Here is a 15687-nt window from a genome sequence, read left to right as displayed (position 1 = left end):
CTGGTTGCCCGGAAGATGCCTTCTCGGGGCAGACGGACGGGCTTGCTCACCCCTCCTCCCTGCTTACCAGCTGTGTGCTGGGAGGACCACGGCCTCAGAGTCCTTCTCTTCATCTGTAGAATGTTGCCTGAGGATCCGACAGGTGTGGTTAAAGGGCGCGCTGGGTGAGCGGCACCCTCAGCTCACGTGTCTCCCGGGCCGCTCACTCTGCGCCTCGTGCTTCCTGTCCCCGAGGGGCTGCTGCGGACTCCAGCGAGCGCGCTCTCCCGAGGGAGCGGGAGGCTCACCTGGCCGGACACCCGCCCGCATCTCTCCAGCAGCGTCCGCGACAAGTCCTGGCTTACCTGTTGGCCCGCTCGGGGTTGCAGGTGGGAGCCGGGGAGAGCGGGTCGGGCCGGGGCTGCCCCGCGGCGCCCACCCCGCGTGGGCCCTTCTCGGAGCCCCACGTTCTCACCCGGGCTAGAGCCTCGGGAACGGACACCGCGGCCGCCGCGAGTCCACTGCGAAGGGAGGGGGCCGGGGGGGCGGGGCCGGGGCGCGTGACGCGCGGCGCTGGCCAATGGGGCGCGCGCCCGGGGCCGAGCCTCCTGCGAGCCTTCGCGGCGCCCGCCGCGTCACGTGAGCCCGGGAGTGAGCGCCGAGCGGGCGGCGGCGGCGGGGGCTCCGCCGCAGCGACGCGGGCCGGGGCGACCAAGAGCGAGTGCAGGACGCGCGGCCGCCGCCCCCAGCGCAGCCCGCAGGGCCCCGGGACCGCCGGGCCTGGCTGCCGGCCGGCCGTGCGCCGAGTTCAGGTGGGAGCGGCGCGGCGAGGACGGACGCGAGTGGACCGGGCCTGGCGCGCAGGGGGCTGGCGGGGCGCAGGGGAGCTCGGGGGGCGCGGGCGGGCCTCTGCACGCCAGGCCGGGCGCCCGCACGGCTGTCCCAGGCTCCGCGTGAGCGTCGGAGGAAATGTCGGAGGAGCGGGGTAGCCCCGCGCGGGGCCGGGGGCGGACAGGCTGGTGGGTCAGCGACCCCACGTGCCCACCGGCACTTTCCCCGCGCGGCTGGCCCGCTGCCTAGGCGCCTGGCCCCGCGTGTCCGTGCGCGTCTCGCGGGCCGGCCTCCCATATGGCGGGCGCGACGGGGCCTGCGGGCGGGCGGGCGGGCGGGCGCGCGGCGGGGAGGGGCGGAGGGGTTACTGTCGGTCACCGCAGCCGGCCCGCGGGAGGGGGCGCGGGCCGAGGGCTCGGTGCCCCGCGGGCGGCGCCCCAGGCTCCCCCTGCCCCCCTTTCCCACACACGTTCCCACTCACGCGGGGACACCACGCGGCTCCACGCGCGAGCGTGTCGCGGACGCCCCTCCCGGCTCTCACCACGGCCCGCACACGCAGTCACACGGCAGGAACTCGCACCCCCGCGCGGTTAGCGGAGCGGGGAAGCCACCCCGCTCGCCGCAACGGTCCGCTCGCTCTCTCTCCCCTCGGTCGGCCCCCTGTGGACCTCCCCCCACCCCCGCTGTTTTCTGGCCCGGGTGACAAAATCCCCAAGTGCCTGAGCCCCTGAAATCACTTCCCCTCAAGGGCCGGGTGGCTCGTGGGGAGCCCCGCCGCCCCACAGGTGCGAGGACGCTGGGCTCGCGACTTTGGGGCCTGCGGGGCGGCGCGGGAGTGGAGACTCTTATTTTGAAGGGCGGCCCCCGCCCGCCGCCCCCGTGATTTTCACGCTGACCCAATGGAAGGCCCTTGGCCGGCGCTGGGCTTGTTATCAATTACATGTTGTTCCTGCAGCCGCTGTGTCCCCGGGAGGATAAACAGCAGGCCTGGCCGGGCCGGGGAGGGGCGGAGTCCGGAACAGGGCGTCCCTCCCCCTGCACGCAGCCTGCGTCTCTCGCCGTGCCACGTGCTGCTGTGTTTCAGGGCCGGCGCCCGGCACCCCGCAGCCCCTACTGGGCTCTCAGTGCCTGCGTCCACCCAGGCCGATGAGCCCTGCGGTAGGACCCAGGCGGTCGGCTGCTGCTTCCCCACCCCGGCCCCAGCCCTTTCACACAGTCAGCAAAGTTCTGCCAGGTCCTGTTTCAGACTCTGGGGTAACAGTCAGAACGGCTTATATTCTGGTGGGGAGGTAGACAGAAAATGAGGTACACAAATACATAACTAAGATAGTTTCAGGCAGTGGCGACTGTTAGGAAGACTGCGATGTGGGGTGGTGTAACCGAGGGTGATCAGGGAGGTCCCACGGGGAGTGACTTATGAGCTGAGATCTAAATAAGGTACTCCCTCCTAGAGTGCTGGGGAAGAGGGGTCCACGGAGGGGAAACAGCCAGGGCCCTGGCCTGAGGCCATGAAGCTGGTGAGCTTGGGGCACAGCCAGTGCGAGCGGGGCAGGTGGAGCTGAGGTCTGGGGCGGATGGGCACGGTCCAGGTGCTGGGCTGCTGGGACGAGATTGGGTCCCATTTCCTTGGGAATCTGTAAGTTTCCTCCTACCCCGCCCTACTCTACTTATTTATTTCCCCCTCTATTTCTTTGGTATCATTTAATCCGTGAATACCTCAGTTTATATCTCTAAAATGTAAGGCGTCCTTTGAAAAGTGTGTAGCAACCCCAATACATCATCACAGTTAAAAATATTAACTGTAATTCCTTAATATCATGGAATATTCAGTTAGTGATCACATTTCAGGGGAGAGTTTCAAGGGCAGGAACACGGCCCAATCTGCCCCTTACCGCCTCAGTCCTGGTTCCAGGAAGGCTGGAGTCCCCGGATTCCTAAGCATCACAGCAGAGGGGCAGAAAGACCACATACTCACCCACTGAGGCTAACCCTGAAGACTAGTCCTGACGGGCATCTGCATGGACGCCTGCCCCTGTAGTGAGTGCTCAGCGTGTGTTAGCTCATTGGTGGTACAAAAACCCAGGAACTAGGCACAGTTGGCAGGATCCCCATCCAAAACATGGCACAGAGAGGTTGTGCCACCTGCCCAAGGTCACACAGCTGGTAAGTTGCAGAGGCAGGAGCTCAGCGTGGGCGACAGGGGAGAGGGGGGTCTCAGGCTGAGTGTGGACTCTGTTCTTCACATTATCTGGCATTTTCATTCCTTCTCAGCACCCGATTTGGTGAATAGTGTATGTTTTTAAACTCCCAGTTTTAAATGCTTAGCTGAATATTTAAAACCAAAAGGCCAAACGTTCTCCTGCAAAACTCCCCTGGGTGCAAACTTGTCACCTTGCCTTAGCTTCCTGGATACGGTCATCAGAGCATGGAACAGATGGGAAAATGAGGTTTGGGAGAGCGAGGCCTTGCCCAAGGTCGCTAATGATGACCTGGCTCTGGGAGGTCCCTGCCCCTGGTTGGGCCTGTTGACCATTGGGCAGTGCTGGGTGCCAGGTGCAGGACTGGTGCTCGCGACAAAGCAAGGGGGTGGGTACAGACGTGATGCCAGGCAGCAGAGGCTCTCTGGCTTTGGGTGCAGAACACCCTTTCCTCAACCTCAGCAAACATCCCGCTATGGTCACTGGGTGGGGACAAAGGTCCGCAGAGGTGGCCCTGTCACAGCCAGACACTGTTGACTCTCCTTGGACACCGGACCCAGCATGGCCTTCAGCTTCCCCCTCTCCTCTCTGCTGACGTTCTCTGAGCCCCTCCTGGGCACCAGCTGCCTCACCAGGAGCTGGGGACACAGCTGCGACCCGACGGCCCAGCCTGCCCTCATGGAGCCCCTGGTCCAGTAGGGAGACGGGCGTGAGCTGGGCCTTCCTGAGGTGGTGAGTGATCCACGGGGTGCAGCCCAAGGGGTCTTATTTTCCATGCAGCAGGCAGTTGTGAAGTCAAAGGAGATAATAGCTGGGCTCTGGGACCTGGGTGCCTTTTGCTCCCTCGGGCTACCGCCACAGGGCCTGGCCCTTGCACCGCTAGGAAAGCCCCGGGTAAGGTGCCGGCCCCGTTGAGAGCGTTTTGTGAAGGCCTGTCCCTGCCTTCCCTGATTCACAGAGCAGGCAGCTGAGACAGGAGGGGTCCAAGAACTGGAGGGTGGGGGGCTGTCCCCCTTCAGATGGGGAAACAGCCCGTGAGGGCGTCTAATTTTTTGCCTCCAACTAGACTTGCCTGATTAAAATACAAACTGCCCAGTTATATTTGCATCTCAGATGAAATAATTCTTTAATATAAGCCTGCCCCATCTAACGTTTGGACACACATATTAAAAGTTGTTCAGGGCTTCCCTGGTGGCGCAGTGGTTGAGAGTCCGCCTCTCGATGCAGGGGACACGGGTTCGTGCCCTGGTCCGGGAGGATCCCACATGCCGCGGAGCGGCTGGGCCCATGAGCCATGGCCGCTGAGCCTGCGCGTCCGGAGCCTGTGCTCCGCAACGGGAGAGGCCACAACAGTGAGAGGCCCACGTACCGCAAAAAAAAAAAAAAAAGTTGCTCATTCTTTAGAATCTGAGTTTCAGGTTTAACTGGGTGGCCTTTATTTTTATTTGCTTAATCTGGAAACCCTACCCAAGCTGCAGCAGCACGGGGTCAGAGGGCAGGTGGCCATTCTCCTGCCCCCTCCAGTGATTCTGCAAGAATGAGGCTGAGGTCGGTTGTCCTTGGGATGGCAGTGACTCTGCTCAGCTGGACGGGGGTGCCACCTGGCTGTTCGGGGTGCCGAGGGCCTCCTCACACGCTCACCCTCTCCCTCCCGTGCACTCACACCCAGTCACTTGCAGACACACGCATGTTCCTTCCCAGAATTGTTCTGGAAAATCTCTGTGCAACCACAAGAGCCGGGTTGTGCAATGGGCTTGGAGAGCACTTTTGCAAACAGGTGGTGCAATTTCAGAAAACACTCTTGCAGACAGAGTTCTCCCGTGAGCCAGGATGGACGCAGGACCCAGACGTTCGGCAGTGGGCGGCTGTGGCCGGCCACAGAGTGGGGTCAGGTGCCCCCAAGGTGGCGGGTGAGCGCGCTGCCCTCCTGACTGGGCCTCCTCCTTCCTCTCCGCAGCCGCCCCCGGCACGGCTAGGCCAGCATGGTGGACCACTTGCTTCCAGTGGACGAGACCTTCTCGTCGCTGAAGTACCCCGTTGGTTACCTGAGTGACAGGCTGGCCGGCGGACGGGCATACCACATGCTGCCCTCGCCCCTCTCGGAGGACGACAGTGACGCCTCCAGCCTCTGTTCCTGTGCCAGCCCTGACTCGCAAGCCCTTTGCTCCTGCTACGGCGGCGGCCCCGGGGCCGAGGGCCAGGACAGCATCTTGGACTTCCTGCTGTCCCAGGCCACGCTGGGCGGCGGCGGCGGTGGTGGCAGCGCTGGGGCCAACGGCGGCCCCATGGCCTGGGGGACCTGGCGGAAAGCACCGGCACCTGTGAAGGGGGAGCATTTCTCCTTCCCCGAGTTTCCTGTGGGAGACCCCGATGACGTCCCGAGGCCCTTCCAGCCCACCCTGGAGGAGATCGAAGAGTTTCTGGAGGAGAACATGGAGCCAGGGGTGAAGGAGGCCCCAGAAAGCAACAGCAAGGACTTGGAGGCCCGCGGCCAGCTCTCCGCCGGGCCACACAGGAGCTACCTCCATCCTGGGGCCAGTGGGAGAGAGCGCTGTGCCCCACCGCCGGGAGCCGGTGTGGGCGGCAGCCAGAGCGCGGGTGGGGGTCCCGCCCCCGACGGCCCCATCCCCGTGCTGCTGCAGATCCAGCCGGTGCAGGTGAAGCAGGAATCTGGCGCCGAGCCCGTCTCCCCTGGGCAGGCCGCTGAGAGCGTCAAGGTGGCCCAGCTCCTGGTCAACATCCAGGGGCAAACCTTCACGCTGGTGCCCCAGGCGGTGCCCTCCTCCAGCTTGAACCTGCCCTCCAAGTTCGTGCGCATCGCCCCTGTGCCCATCGCCGCCAAGCCCATTGGGTCGGGACCCCTGGGGCCCGGCTCCGCCGGCCTCCTCATGGGCCAGAAGTTCCCCAAGAACCCGGCGGCAGAACTCATCAAAATGCACAAGTGTACTTTCCCCGGCTGCAGCAAGATGTACACCAAAAGCAGCCACCTCAAGGCCCACCTGCGCCGGCACACGGGGGAGAAGCCCTTCGCCTGCACCTGGCCGGGCTGCGGCTGGAGGTCAGTATGGCGGCGGCAGGCCGGGCGTCTCCACGCTCCCGGCTGTGCTGCCGAGGCCACACTCCCCACCCTTAGATAAGGCTGCTTAGGAAGGGGAGAGAGGGGTGGGCAGGGGCAGCGCCAGAGCTGGCACACCGCCCAGAGGTTTTCTGGTGCCTCCAGATCCCTGGTCTGCAGTCTCACGGTGACCAGGTAAGGCTGCGCCCTTGCTGGAGGAGAGGGGCTGGGCCACACAGAAGGGCTCTCATGGTAGTGACGGGGCAGCTCAGAATAGTGCAGGGCGGCTGCAGCCGTGTGCACCGCTCCTCGTGCCTCGGGGTGCCCCCAAGGGTAAGTACCACCCTTACTCTCCTTTACGGCTGAGTAAGCAGAGGCACAGAGCAGCTAAGTAACTTGCCCAAGGGCGCGCCACTTTGCAGAAGGGACTTGAAACCAGGCATCAGATTAGAGAAGTCACAGCCCGACCAGAGGCGCCAGCTGTCTTTACAGGGTCCTGGGGCACCTAGGCTGTGCTCCGCACGGGGTACCTGGCGGTGGGTTTGGGAAGCCAGAAAGGCCAAGGGAGAGCGAGGACCAGACTAGGGGTGCTGCACCGTGGGCGGGAGACTCCTTCCAGGCTCTCGACTCTGTGGCACCGTGGGGGGAACCAGCTCTCCAAGGGGTGGGGGTGGGGGCGGCACCGTGGGGGAACCGGCTCTCCAAGGGGTGGGGGTGGGGGCGGCACCGTGGGGGAACCGGCTCTCCAAGGGGTGGGGGTGGGGGCGGCACCGTGGGGGGAACCAGCTCTCCAAGGGGTGGGGGTGGGGGCGGCACCGTGGGGGAACCGGCTCTCCAAGGGGTGGGGGTGGGGGCGGCACCGTGGGGGAACCGGCTCTCCAAGGGGTGGGGGTGGGGGCGGCACCGTGGGGGGAACCGGCTCTCCAAGGGGTGGGGGTGGGGGCTTGCCCAGGGTTCCCCAGCCCATGGGAGGCCGAGCTGGGCGGCACCCTTGTGGCTCTCCCCCAGGCCCCCGGGGGGCCCACCTTCTCGGAGGGCACGTCCACCTTTTCCTGAAGCTCAGGCAGCAGGTCGGGAGCCGACACGCTGAGGGGTGCCCCCGGCGGCTCTCCCCTGTTTAGGACACCCTCCCTGCAGGAAGCTGGCTTGCCCAGGAGGTGCGTGTGCTGCCAACACAGTCTGGGTCTCGGCTGGTGCAGCTTCCGTGTGTGTGTGTGTGTGTGTGTGTGTGTGCGCGCGCGCACGTGTGTGTGCGTGTAACAACAGGCACGCTCTTCCGTGTGCAGAACCGGACCTCACGAGGGGCGTGTGGCTGTGTGTGCGGGCTCGTGTGTGCACCTTGCCGTCTCCACGTGGGTCTCTGCTGCGTGACCAAATGTGATGGCGCGTGTGCGCGTGGCACGTTTGTACCCTGGGCGTGTGTGTGCGTGGGTGCACACAGCACACAGGGGGCAGTTTGCAGCTTTTGTTTCCTGCTGGGATCTCATCTGAGCGTTGGCCCCCTGGGCAGAGGTGCTGGCCGCAGAGTCCCGCTGGCCGAGGCTGTGGCGTGGCTGGGAGCTGTGACCTGAGTGTTGGGTGTGATGCTGGCGGCCCCTCGCCATGGAGTGCTGAGCTGGCCAGAGAAGGGGCTTTTCCAAAGGCGCCCACAGACCTGAGGGCTTCTTCCAGAGCCCCAGCCCCAGCCCCGCGCGCCTCCCGCCTCCCGGCCGGGTGTACTTACGGGGCAGCTTGTGGGGCCTGTGGGCTGGCGGGGTGCCGTGTTCAGTGGTCAGACTCGGGGCCGTGCAGGGGCTCAGCTGCAGGAGAGGGCGTCCTGACGCCTGGGGTGGGGCAGCTGGTGGCGAAGGTCGGAGCCCCAGCCCCCGATCTGCCGCTCCCACCGTTGCCCTCCAGTGGTCCCCTGGGCGAGCCTCCGTCTCCCGTCTGGAAAGTGAGGACTTGCTCCCTGCCACTGCCTGCCAGGGCTGTGCGTGCAGGGGTGCACAGCAGCGCCCCTTCCCAGGCGTTGTGCGGTCGCTCTCATACGAGGTCAGGGTGTGAGAAGGACCCGGAAGGGGCTTGGCCCGGCTTCCACGGGGGCGGCACTCCGGGTCAGAGGCACCCAAGACTCAGGGCTCGGCCTGCGTTCTCCTCGTGGCGGGGCTAGGCTGTGGAGACGTGGGGCAGCCTCACGTTCCCGGCCACCGTCCCCGGCCACTGCTGACTGTTAGGAAGGGGCCCCTCCGCTCAGAGTGAGGCTGGGTGGAGCCGCAGGGCGGGAAGGTGTGGTCTTGGTCAAGGCCACCCGCCAGCCCGCTTCCCCAGGAGGAGAGGACCTGTGCCCTTCTGGGCTGCCCCAGAGAGCAGACGGGACACTCAGCCCACAGTGCTTTACAGGGGGGCGGACTCAGCCCCGGCACGGTGGCCTCAGAGGGGCTGAGTTCCCCATGGGAGGAGCTGTATGGTGGGGACTCAGCTCTGCCACTGTCTGAGCCCTTGCACGGGTCTTGCCCAGGACCCCCTCGGCAGGGGCAGGCATGGTGGGTGCCTGGCACAGTGAGATCTCCCCGGAGCCCCCTGGGAGCCGTCCCTGCCGTCAGCCACTCCTGGAGCTTCTCCGAGGTCTGGGTCTGGCCTTCATGGTGTCACATGTGGCAGACGCACTGCCTGGCCGGAAGCTGAGGGCGCCCGCCCCTTGGAAGGGCTGTTTCACCCCGGTTGGTCTTCAGGGATCCTGAACCCCTGGGAATGTGCACGTGACGTGAGTGTCCCTTAAATATGCTCATAGCCTCCAGCTGAGGGACAGAGGTGGAGGGAGTCCTTCCAGCAGTTGGGTGGGAGGATAGATGGGCTTTGGGGCAGCTCCGTCGGGACAGGACAGGGGATAACATGACAGTCACCAGCTCACAAGCACTCACGGAATGCCAGGCACTGTTCTAAGACTCTCAGAGCTGGAATTCCCTCCACAAATCCCCATACTTGCTTGCATACTTCCTTCCACGGGGGGCTCATTACCTACTCTGGCCTTTAGGCCTACTTTGGTACACTCAGATTCCTGTCCAAACTCCTCATTCTGGCCCACGGGCACACGGTCTGCTCGCCAGCCTCCCCTCCGCAGCGCAGGCGTGCTCGGCCCTCTCTGTGCCCCGTGTCTCCGGGGGTCTCCTTCAGTGGTAGCTGTCGTCAGTCTTGCGATGGTTCTGGCTTTGTCCTTCCCATGTCACGGGCTCTTTGAGGCCTCCCAACAGCCCCGTGATGTGTCGGCACCATCACATTTTACACAGGGGGACGCTGAAGTCCAGAATGATCAAGTCATGTGCCCGCCGGGACAGAGCACGACCCACCCACGCTGTGGCCAGCACAGTTCTCCCACATGCAGCCCCAGGCCCTCTCCCTCCCCCTGGGCACCTAATGTCAGTCATCTCTTCCCCAAGGCTGTCAGCTGCCAGGCCTCAGCGTATGGGCCGGGAGAACAGAGCGGAGGGGTGACAACAGCGAAACAAAAGCTCCTGACGTGCTGCAAGGCCACGAGTAGGCATCAGCCTGTCGTCCCATTTTAGAGAGGGGGAAATTGCGGCCAGAGCGGTTCAGGAAGTTGTCCACTGTCACACAGCTGGTACGTGGCAGAGCCAGGCCCTCAGCCCGCCTGTAGCCTCAGGATGTCTCTGCAGCCCCCTCCACACCTCCAGTGGGGGGTGGACCTCGCCCTGAGCCAGGCCTGCCCTCCGTGTGGGGAGCTCACCGCCCCCAGACCCCTCCCTTCTTCCTGGTGGTCTTGGCGAGCAGTTGACCCTTCCTCCTCTGGGGCTGGTTCTGGCCGTGGCGTCGTGTCCTGTGCCCTGCCCTGCACACCTTTGGGCCGTGAATGGCGTCCCCCAAGGTCATCACTGGCCCAGGTCACCAACCGCCCCTTCCTGCAGTGTCTGGTCCTGAGCCCAGTACGCCCTCTTCTTTCCCCGTAGTGGCCTGGTTCCGGCGCCCTGGAAGGGGCTGGGGCCAGACTGTCCCTGTCTGGATCTCACCATCCAGGAAGAGCTGTTTGCCACCTTCCCAGAGATTTCCTTGCTTCACTCCTGGACGCAGTTCCGTGCAGCGGGAAGTCCTGTTCATCCACAGAGAGTGCTCTCCTGCCGCAGCTAATAGGGATACTAACGACGTCCAGCAGCCCCACGTAGCGGGAGGGCCCAGGAGGAGGCTGGCAGGCTGAGGCTGCAGAGCCAGGGACAGCATCCGAAGCTGCGGCCCCGCTGCCACGACCCTTCCCTGCAGTCGCAGAGCCCGAGTGCCGTCGGGCAGGTCGCGCACTGCATGGCCCTGGGGCACCGTTAGCCTGACCGTGCACAGCGGTGGCTTCCTGGCTGACGGAGGGGCGGCTCCGGAGCGTCCTCTGGACCCCTGCGCTTCCTTGGCCTGCACCCCAGCAGCACCGATCACGGTCGTGACTCAAGAGGGCCCAGCTCACAGCCGTCAAGCGATCGCCCTCCGCGCTCCTGGCCTCTGCACCCTCGCGGTCCTTGCGGCCAGTCTGCCCCTCCCTGTGTCCAGGAGGAGCAGCCTCAGAGAGCTTGGTGACGTGCCCGGGTGGTCCAGGCAGTAGGTAGCAGAGCTTCCTGCCCACCTGGCCCCTTCCCGTGACGGCTGCCATATGGGAGAAGGTGGTGGGGGGGTGCGGCGGGGGGCTTCTCAGGGCCCCTGTGCTACAGGGAGAGGAGGGGGTGTGTGTCTGGGAACAGCTCTTCTCAGGCCTGGATGTCCCTCGGCTACCTGCCCCTCCCAAGCACCCCCCTGATGAGAGGCCGCTGTGGCCGTTGTGTCACCACTTTGGCCTCTGAGACAAGTCCTGGGAGGTGGGCAGGAATCCCAAGGACCTCACTGGGCGGGAGAGGACGGACTCTGAGGCCCAGGACAGGTGGCGAGTTTGCTCAGGGCCACGCAGGCTCACCGTTGGGGTGGGGGGGCCTGAGCCATCTGGCCACCCCACCGGCTCTGGGACCCCAGCAAGCCCCTCGTCCCCTTCGAGCCCTCGCTGTGCTGGCATCGGTCCAGGGAGGCCGGTCCCGGCTCCCTGGCCGGGAGGGTGCGTTGTTGGAGCCTTCGCCTGGGGCAGGCCTGGCTCCGCTGGGGGCAGGTGGCCCGGGCCCTGACGGCCAGGAGCCTTGATGCCGCTCCCCGCCTGCACGGGGCTGCAGTGGCGCACGCCGCCTGGCGCGGCTCTGTGGAGGAGGCCAGGCCTTCTGCGGGGAGCAGGGCAGGCAGGGCGCTGTGCAGGACCTTCGCTCTGGCCTCGGCTGCTCTGTCACTGGTGACCCTGGATCAGGGACTCATTGCTCTGAGCCTCAGTTTCCTCACCTGGCAGACGGGCCAGTTCCTTATTGGCAAAGGTAGCCAAGAGCACTGCTCTCTGCCTGCCCCGGTTGGCTCCCTGGGATGGGAGGTGGAGCGCCAGCCTCCAAGCACAGAAGCCTGGCCGCATCGCGCCGTGGGGCAGGACCCTGGCACCGGAGGGGCTGAGGGACGCCGGGCCGGGCTCCCCATCTGGTGCTGAGGCCCTCCTGCCCTCCACCTGAGCCTTCCCTGGGCTAGTGCTGCTGGACCGTCCTGGCCCTCAGCAGGCTGTGGGACCAAGGCTTCCACACACAGGGTCAGGCCCGAGGTGGGCTGCCAGTCCCGGCCTGGGCTGGGTGGGGGACAGCGGCTCCGGGCCGCCACGTCGCCTACCTCGCGCGTGGCCCACGGACAGGGCTGTTGGGCCGGGTGCTCCTGTTCACATGTCCTTACGTGTGCACGTGTTCACATATCCATCTTTGTGGTGTGCACACGTGTGAGTGCGTGCACCTGTGTTCATGCTGTGCACACGTGTGGCATGTACGTGTACGCAGTGTGCATCGTGTGCATGTGTGTTCTGGGGCAGGAGAGGACTGACTGACAGCTTCTATCCTCCCAAGGGCGCCGCCGTGTCCGCTCTTTCGCATAAATGCATGTACTGGACACCTACCATGCGCTGGCACTGGGCCGGCCATGGCGTGTATGTCTTTCGTCATGGAGCTGACGGTCTAGTGGCACAGACTGACATTCATCAAAAAGTTGAAAACTGAAGTTGCAACAGTGGCCAGGGCCAGAAAAGAGAAGTGCCCAGTGCCATGGGAGCTGAGGATGGGATGCAGTCCTGGAGGGCTTTCCTGAGGAAGTGACATTTGAGCTGCGCTCTAAGGGATGGGTCGGCGGGAAGAGCATTCCAGACAGGGAACAGTACAACAGTACGTGCATATGTCCTGGAGTGAGAGAGGCCAAGGGCAGGTCGTGTAGGCAGAGCACAGAGGAGGAGAGCGTGTGTAGGGAGGGTGGGGTCTCACTGCCTGGCCCAGGGTCGGGAGTGGGGAGAGCCTGGAGTGCCTGAAGTCAGTGACGACAGCTAAGCCCTGTGGTCAGCTCGGGTCCCCTAGCAGCTGCTTCTCCCCAGTGGCCTCTGGGCTCCCACGCTGGTGGGGGCCACAATAGGAAGGCTGCAGGGAAACCATTTAAACCCTCAGGAACACCTCGCAGGGGTGCAGTTTTGCTTGGGGACATCTCAGGGGGCCCAGCTTTTAGGAAAGTAGGGTCCAGGGGTCGTGGGGGCCAAGTCTGAGGGCCCTTCCTCTTCCGTGGCGGAAGCGACAGAGGAGCTGGGAGCTCCCTGCAGGGCTGGGCAGGGGCCTCGTCCCCGGGCCTGTCTCCTCTCGCGGGGGAGGGCTGCCCGTGCGGACACTCACAGGAGCCCCAAGTTCTGGTGTAAGGGGGGCTTGAGGTGCACCTGCAGTCGGGGGCCTGTGGGGTCACCAGCGGCCCTCAGGCCCCAGCACGGGCACAGGCCTGCTGTCGGCTGCTCTCGCCTCCCTGGAGGGGCCGGAGGGGCAGCGGGGGAGGGGGGGACAGCAACCCTCCCAGCGGACCCCGAGCGCTCCGGCCCCGGGGGCTGCAGTGGTGCGGCCGCTCACCGCCCTGTCCCACAGGTTCTCGCGCTCGGACGAGCTGTCCCGGCACCGGCGCTCGCACTCGGGCGTGAAGCCCTACCAGTGCCCCGTGTGCGAGAAGAAGTTCGCGCGCAGCGACCACCTGTCCAAGCACGTCAAGGTGCACCGCTTCCCCCGCAGCAGCCGTGCGCCTCGGCCCTGACCCCGACCGGGCCGGAGCCGCCCGACCACCTGCCCCGCCCGGTACTTTGTAGCAACAAGTTATTGGCCTCCTTCAGAGGGACTTGTCGTCTTCCAGGCCACCTTCTGGGGCCCGGGGATGCGGACCCAGGCCTCCACCCGCCCCCGCCTGGGGGGGCCCGGAGGCGGCCTGGGGGCCCTAGTGCCTTCCTGCGGCCCGGCCGCTCTCCCGCTGGGCTCCCCGCCTGGGCCAGGGCTAGCGCTCGATTGCTGGGGCCGAAGACGTGTGCAGTTTCGAAATGTCAGTTCCCGGAGGGAGCCGTGCTGGGAAGAAGGAAGTAGGCCAGACGTCCGGGGCTGCAATGGAGTGTGAGCGTGGCTTTGTCCAAGATGCCTCCCTTGGCCTGACCCCTGGAGGCTACGGTGGGGAGCTCTGGGGTGCAGGACCTGGCCTCCGGGTGGATGTGGGATTGGGGGACAAGCCCCCTCTCAGCGAGGTGGCAGTGCATGTGCTTGAGTTAAGTGTGCAGGGCAGACGGACAGATGCAGGTCTGCCCCAGGGCGACGGTACCGGTGTGGCTCAGCCCCTCATCCTGTTTCCAGACAAATCCAGACGGCAGCCTCCAGGGTCACCTTCAAGAGGAGAGGGGAGCCGCTGCGTTGCGTGTGGAAGAGCTAGGTAGAGCCTCCCAAAACCCTGATTTAGAAACGCATTCCTTATTTTGTCTAGAAATTAATATCAAATGAACTAGCTTGTTCTGAGAGGTTTACTTCACATCCTATGAATGTATGTAAATAAAATGTACATAGGTGCCTCTACAGAAAATCTTTTAATAACATGTCAACATTGTGTAAATTGGAAATAAAATCTATAAGCTGGTGTACATATGTTACAATTATATATATTTTCTTTGGTCCTTCATAAAAATATATTTACTTTGCCAATAAAAAGAAAAAAGACCTTGATAACTGTGGCATTCGTGTGCTGCTTCCCTCTGCTCTGCCAGGAACGGGCGTGATTTGGGGGCTGAGTCTCCGTGTCTGCACCCGCAGCACTCAGGGGACCGTGGTGTGTGCCCGGAGGGATACAAAGGCTGCTTGGGTGTCCAGCCCCTGGTCCAGGAGTGCAGGGTCCCCACAGCCCCACTTCCACACCATGGGCTGGGTCTCTGCTCGTTCTGGTTTCCTGGAGGGCTGCCTCCCTTCCACAGACCCACGGCCGCCCCATCCCAGCATCACTGTGGGAAGAGACCGCAGGCCAGGTCCCGCACACAGGGCCACCGCTCCCGAGTTCCTGTCTGAGACCCTGGCTTGGTACTTCCCACCTTGTGTGCATGGAGCATGTATCATGCACTTACCGTGTGCACCGTGGCGGGGGTGTGGAGCAGACCGTTTCCCCCCTCGAACCCCTCCAGGAGATGGCACGTCATGTCCACTTGCGATTTCTGAACCGATTAGGAGTCTTGACCAGGCGGAGGCAGACGCCGGAGGTGGGGGGGCGCGTGGAGGGGGGGATGGCCAGTGCATGGGGTTAGGCTGCCGCCTCGACGCAGCCCAGCTGCTCCGAGCTCTGGGGAGATGAGGTTGAGGCCTGGACCCATCTGCACGCCCTGGCGGGCTGGGAGCAGGGCCGGCGGGGACCAGAGAGCAAGGAGGGGCCGAGAGCTAGCAAGGAGGGGCAGGGCAGCCGCATTGGGCACCACAGCGAGAGGGCTGCCCAGTTCTCTGTCCACACGACGTGGAGGCCGTCCTTTCCCGGGGCCTGAGGCACGTCGGGCAGGGGGCTCTCAGTGACACCCTCGGACCTGGAGCAGGTGGCGAAGCTCCGTGGGTTTGCAGCGGAGAGGTGGAGCAAGGCGTGTGCGTGTGTACGTGTGCATGTCTGCACGGGTACTCTGTGCCTCTACTGAGGTGGAGGCCACCGTCCCCGCTGACCTGGGAACCTCTCGCTACAGCTGTCTTTCCTGTCGGTGCAGCGGGCAGGTGTGCCCAGCACAGCACAGACCATCTGAGAATGGGCACCCCATCCCGACTGGCCCTGGTCCTGGGGAAAGGACTCGGCCTTGTGACCTCTGCCCTCTGACCCTGACCGGACGTACTCTCTGTGGCCAAACATGCTGTGGGGAAGCGAGGCATTGATTTCCAGGTGCATTAACGTAGAGCTTTCTTCATCCATAAAGAAGCAGTGGAGCCTGGATAAGAGGGCCACGGGCCACCGGGATGGTCACACTGGAGGAGCCCGTGAGCACACAGACGTGTGGGGCTGGGCGCTGACCCGGGACACCGCTCACCTGCTCTCGGTGTCTGTCCCCAACAGCCACCCACTCAGAGCCGCGGCCCCCCGGCTGGCCCTCTGTCCGGGCCGAAGCCAGGCTGGCCGTGTGTGCCGGGTGGCGAAGCCATCGCCCTCTGCCTGGGCTCCAGACCCCCTTGGGCGTCTGCGCTGGCCGGGGGCGCGGAGGGGAGGGACGGTGGTGACGAGGACCCCCTCTTGATCCTCGCCCACCCTCTG

General features: G+C 64.7%; 1 protein-coding gene across 4 annotated transcripts; it reads left to right on the top strand.

Moving 5' to 3' along the window:
* Window positions 1-609: 609 nt before the first annotated feature.
* KLF15 (KLF transcription factor 15) lies at window positions 610-14160 on the top strand. Of its 4 annotated transcripts, none has more exons than XM_019947333.3 (3): window positions 610-791; window positions 4966-6066; window positions 13035-14160. In XM_019947333.3, exons 2-3 carry the CDS (start codon window positions 4991-4993, stop codon window positions 13195-13197), a joined length of 1239 nt encoding a protein of 412 aa, XP_019802892.2. In that variant the 5' UTR covers window positions 610-791; window positions 4966-4990; the 3' UTR covers window positions 13198-14160. The 4 variants fall into 4 exon arrangements, with proteins under 4 accessions (XP_019802892.2, XP_033721494.1, XP_073643904.1 ...); XM_033865603.2 differs by having other exon boundaries at window positions 4816-6066; XM_073787803.1 differs by lacking the exon at window positions 610-791 and adding an exon at window positions 1171-3740.
* The last annotated feature ends 1527 nt before the right edge of the window (window positions 14161-15687 follow it).

This window comes from Tursiops truncatus, chromosome 10, assembly GCF_011762595.2.
Source record: "Tursiops truncatus isolate mTurTru1 chromosome 10, mTurTru1.mat.Y, whole genome shotgun sequence".
In the NCBI taxonomy this organism is placed as follows: Eukaryota; Metazoa; Chordata; class Mammalia; order Artiodactyla; family Delphinidae; genus Tursiops; species Tursiops truncatus.
The sequence above is the reverse complement of the archived record's forward strand: the minus strand, read 5'-3'. Positions and strand labels throughout refer to the sequence as shown.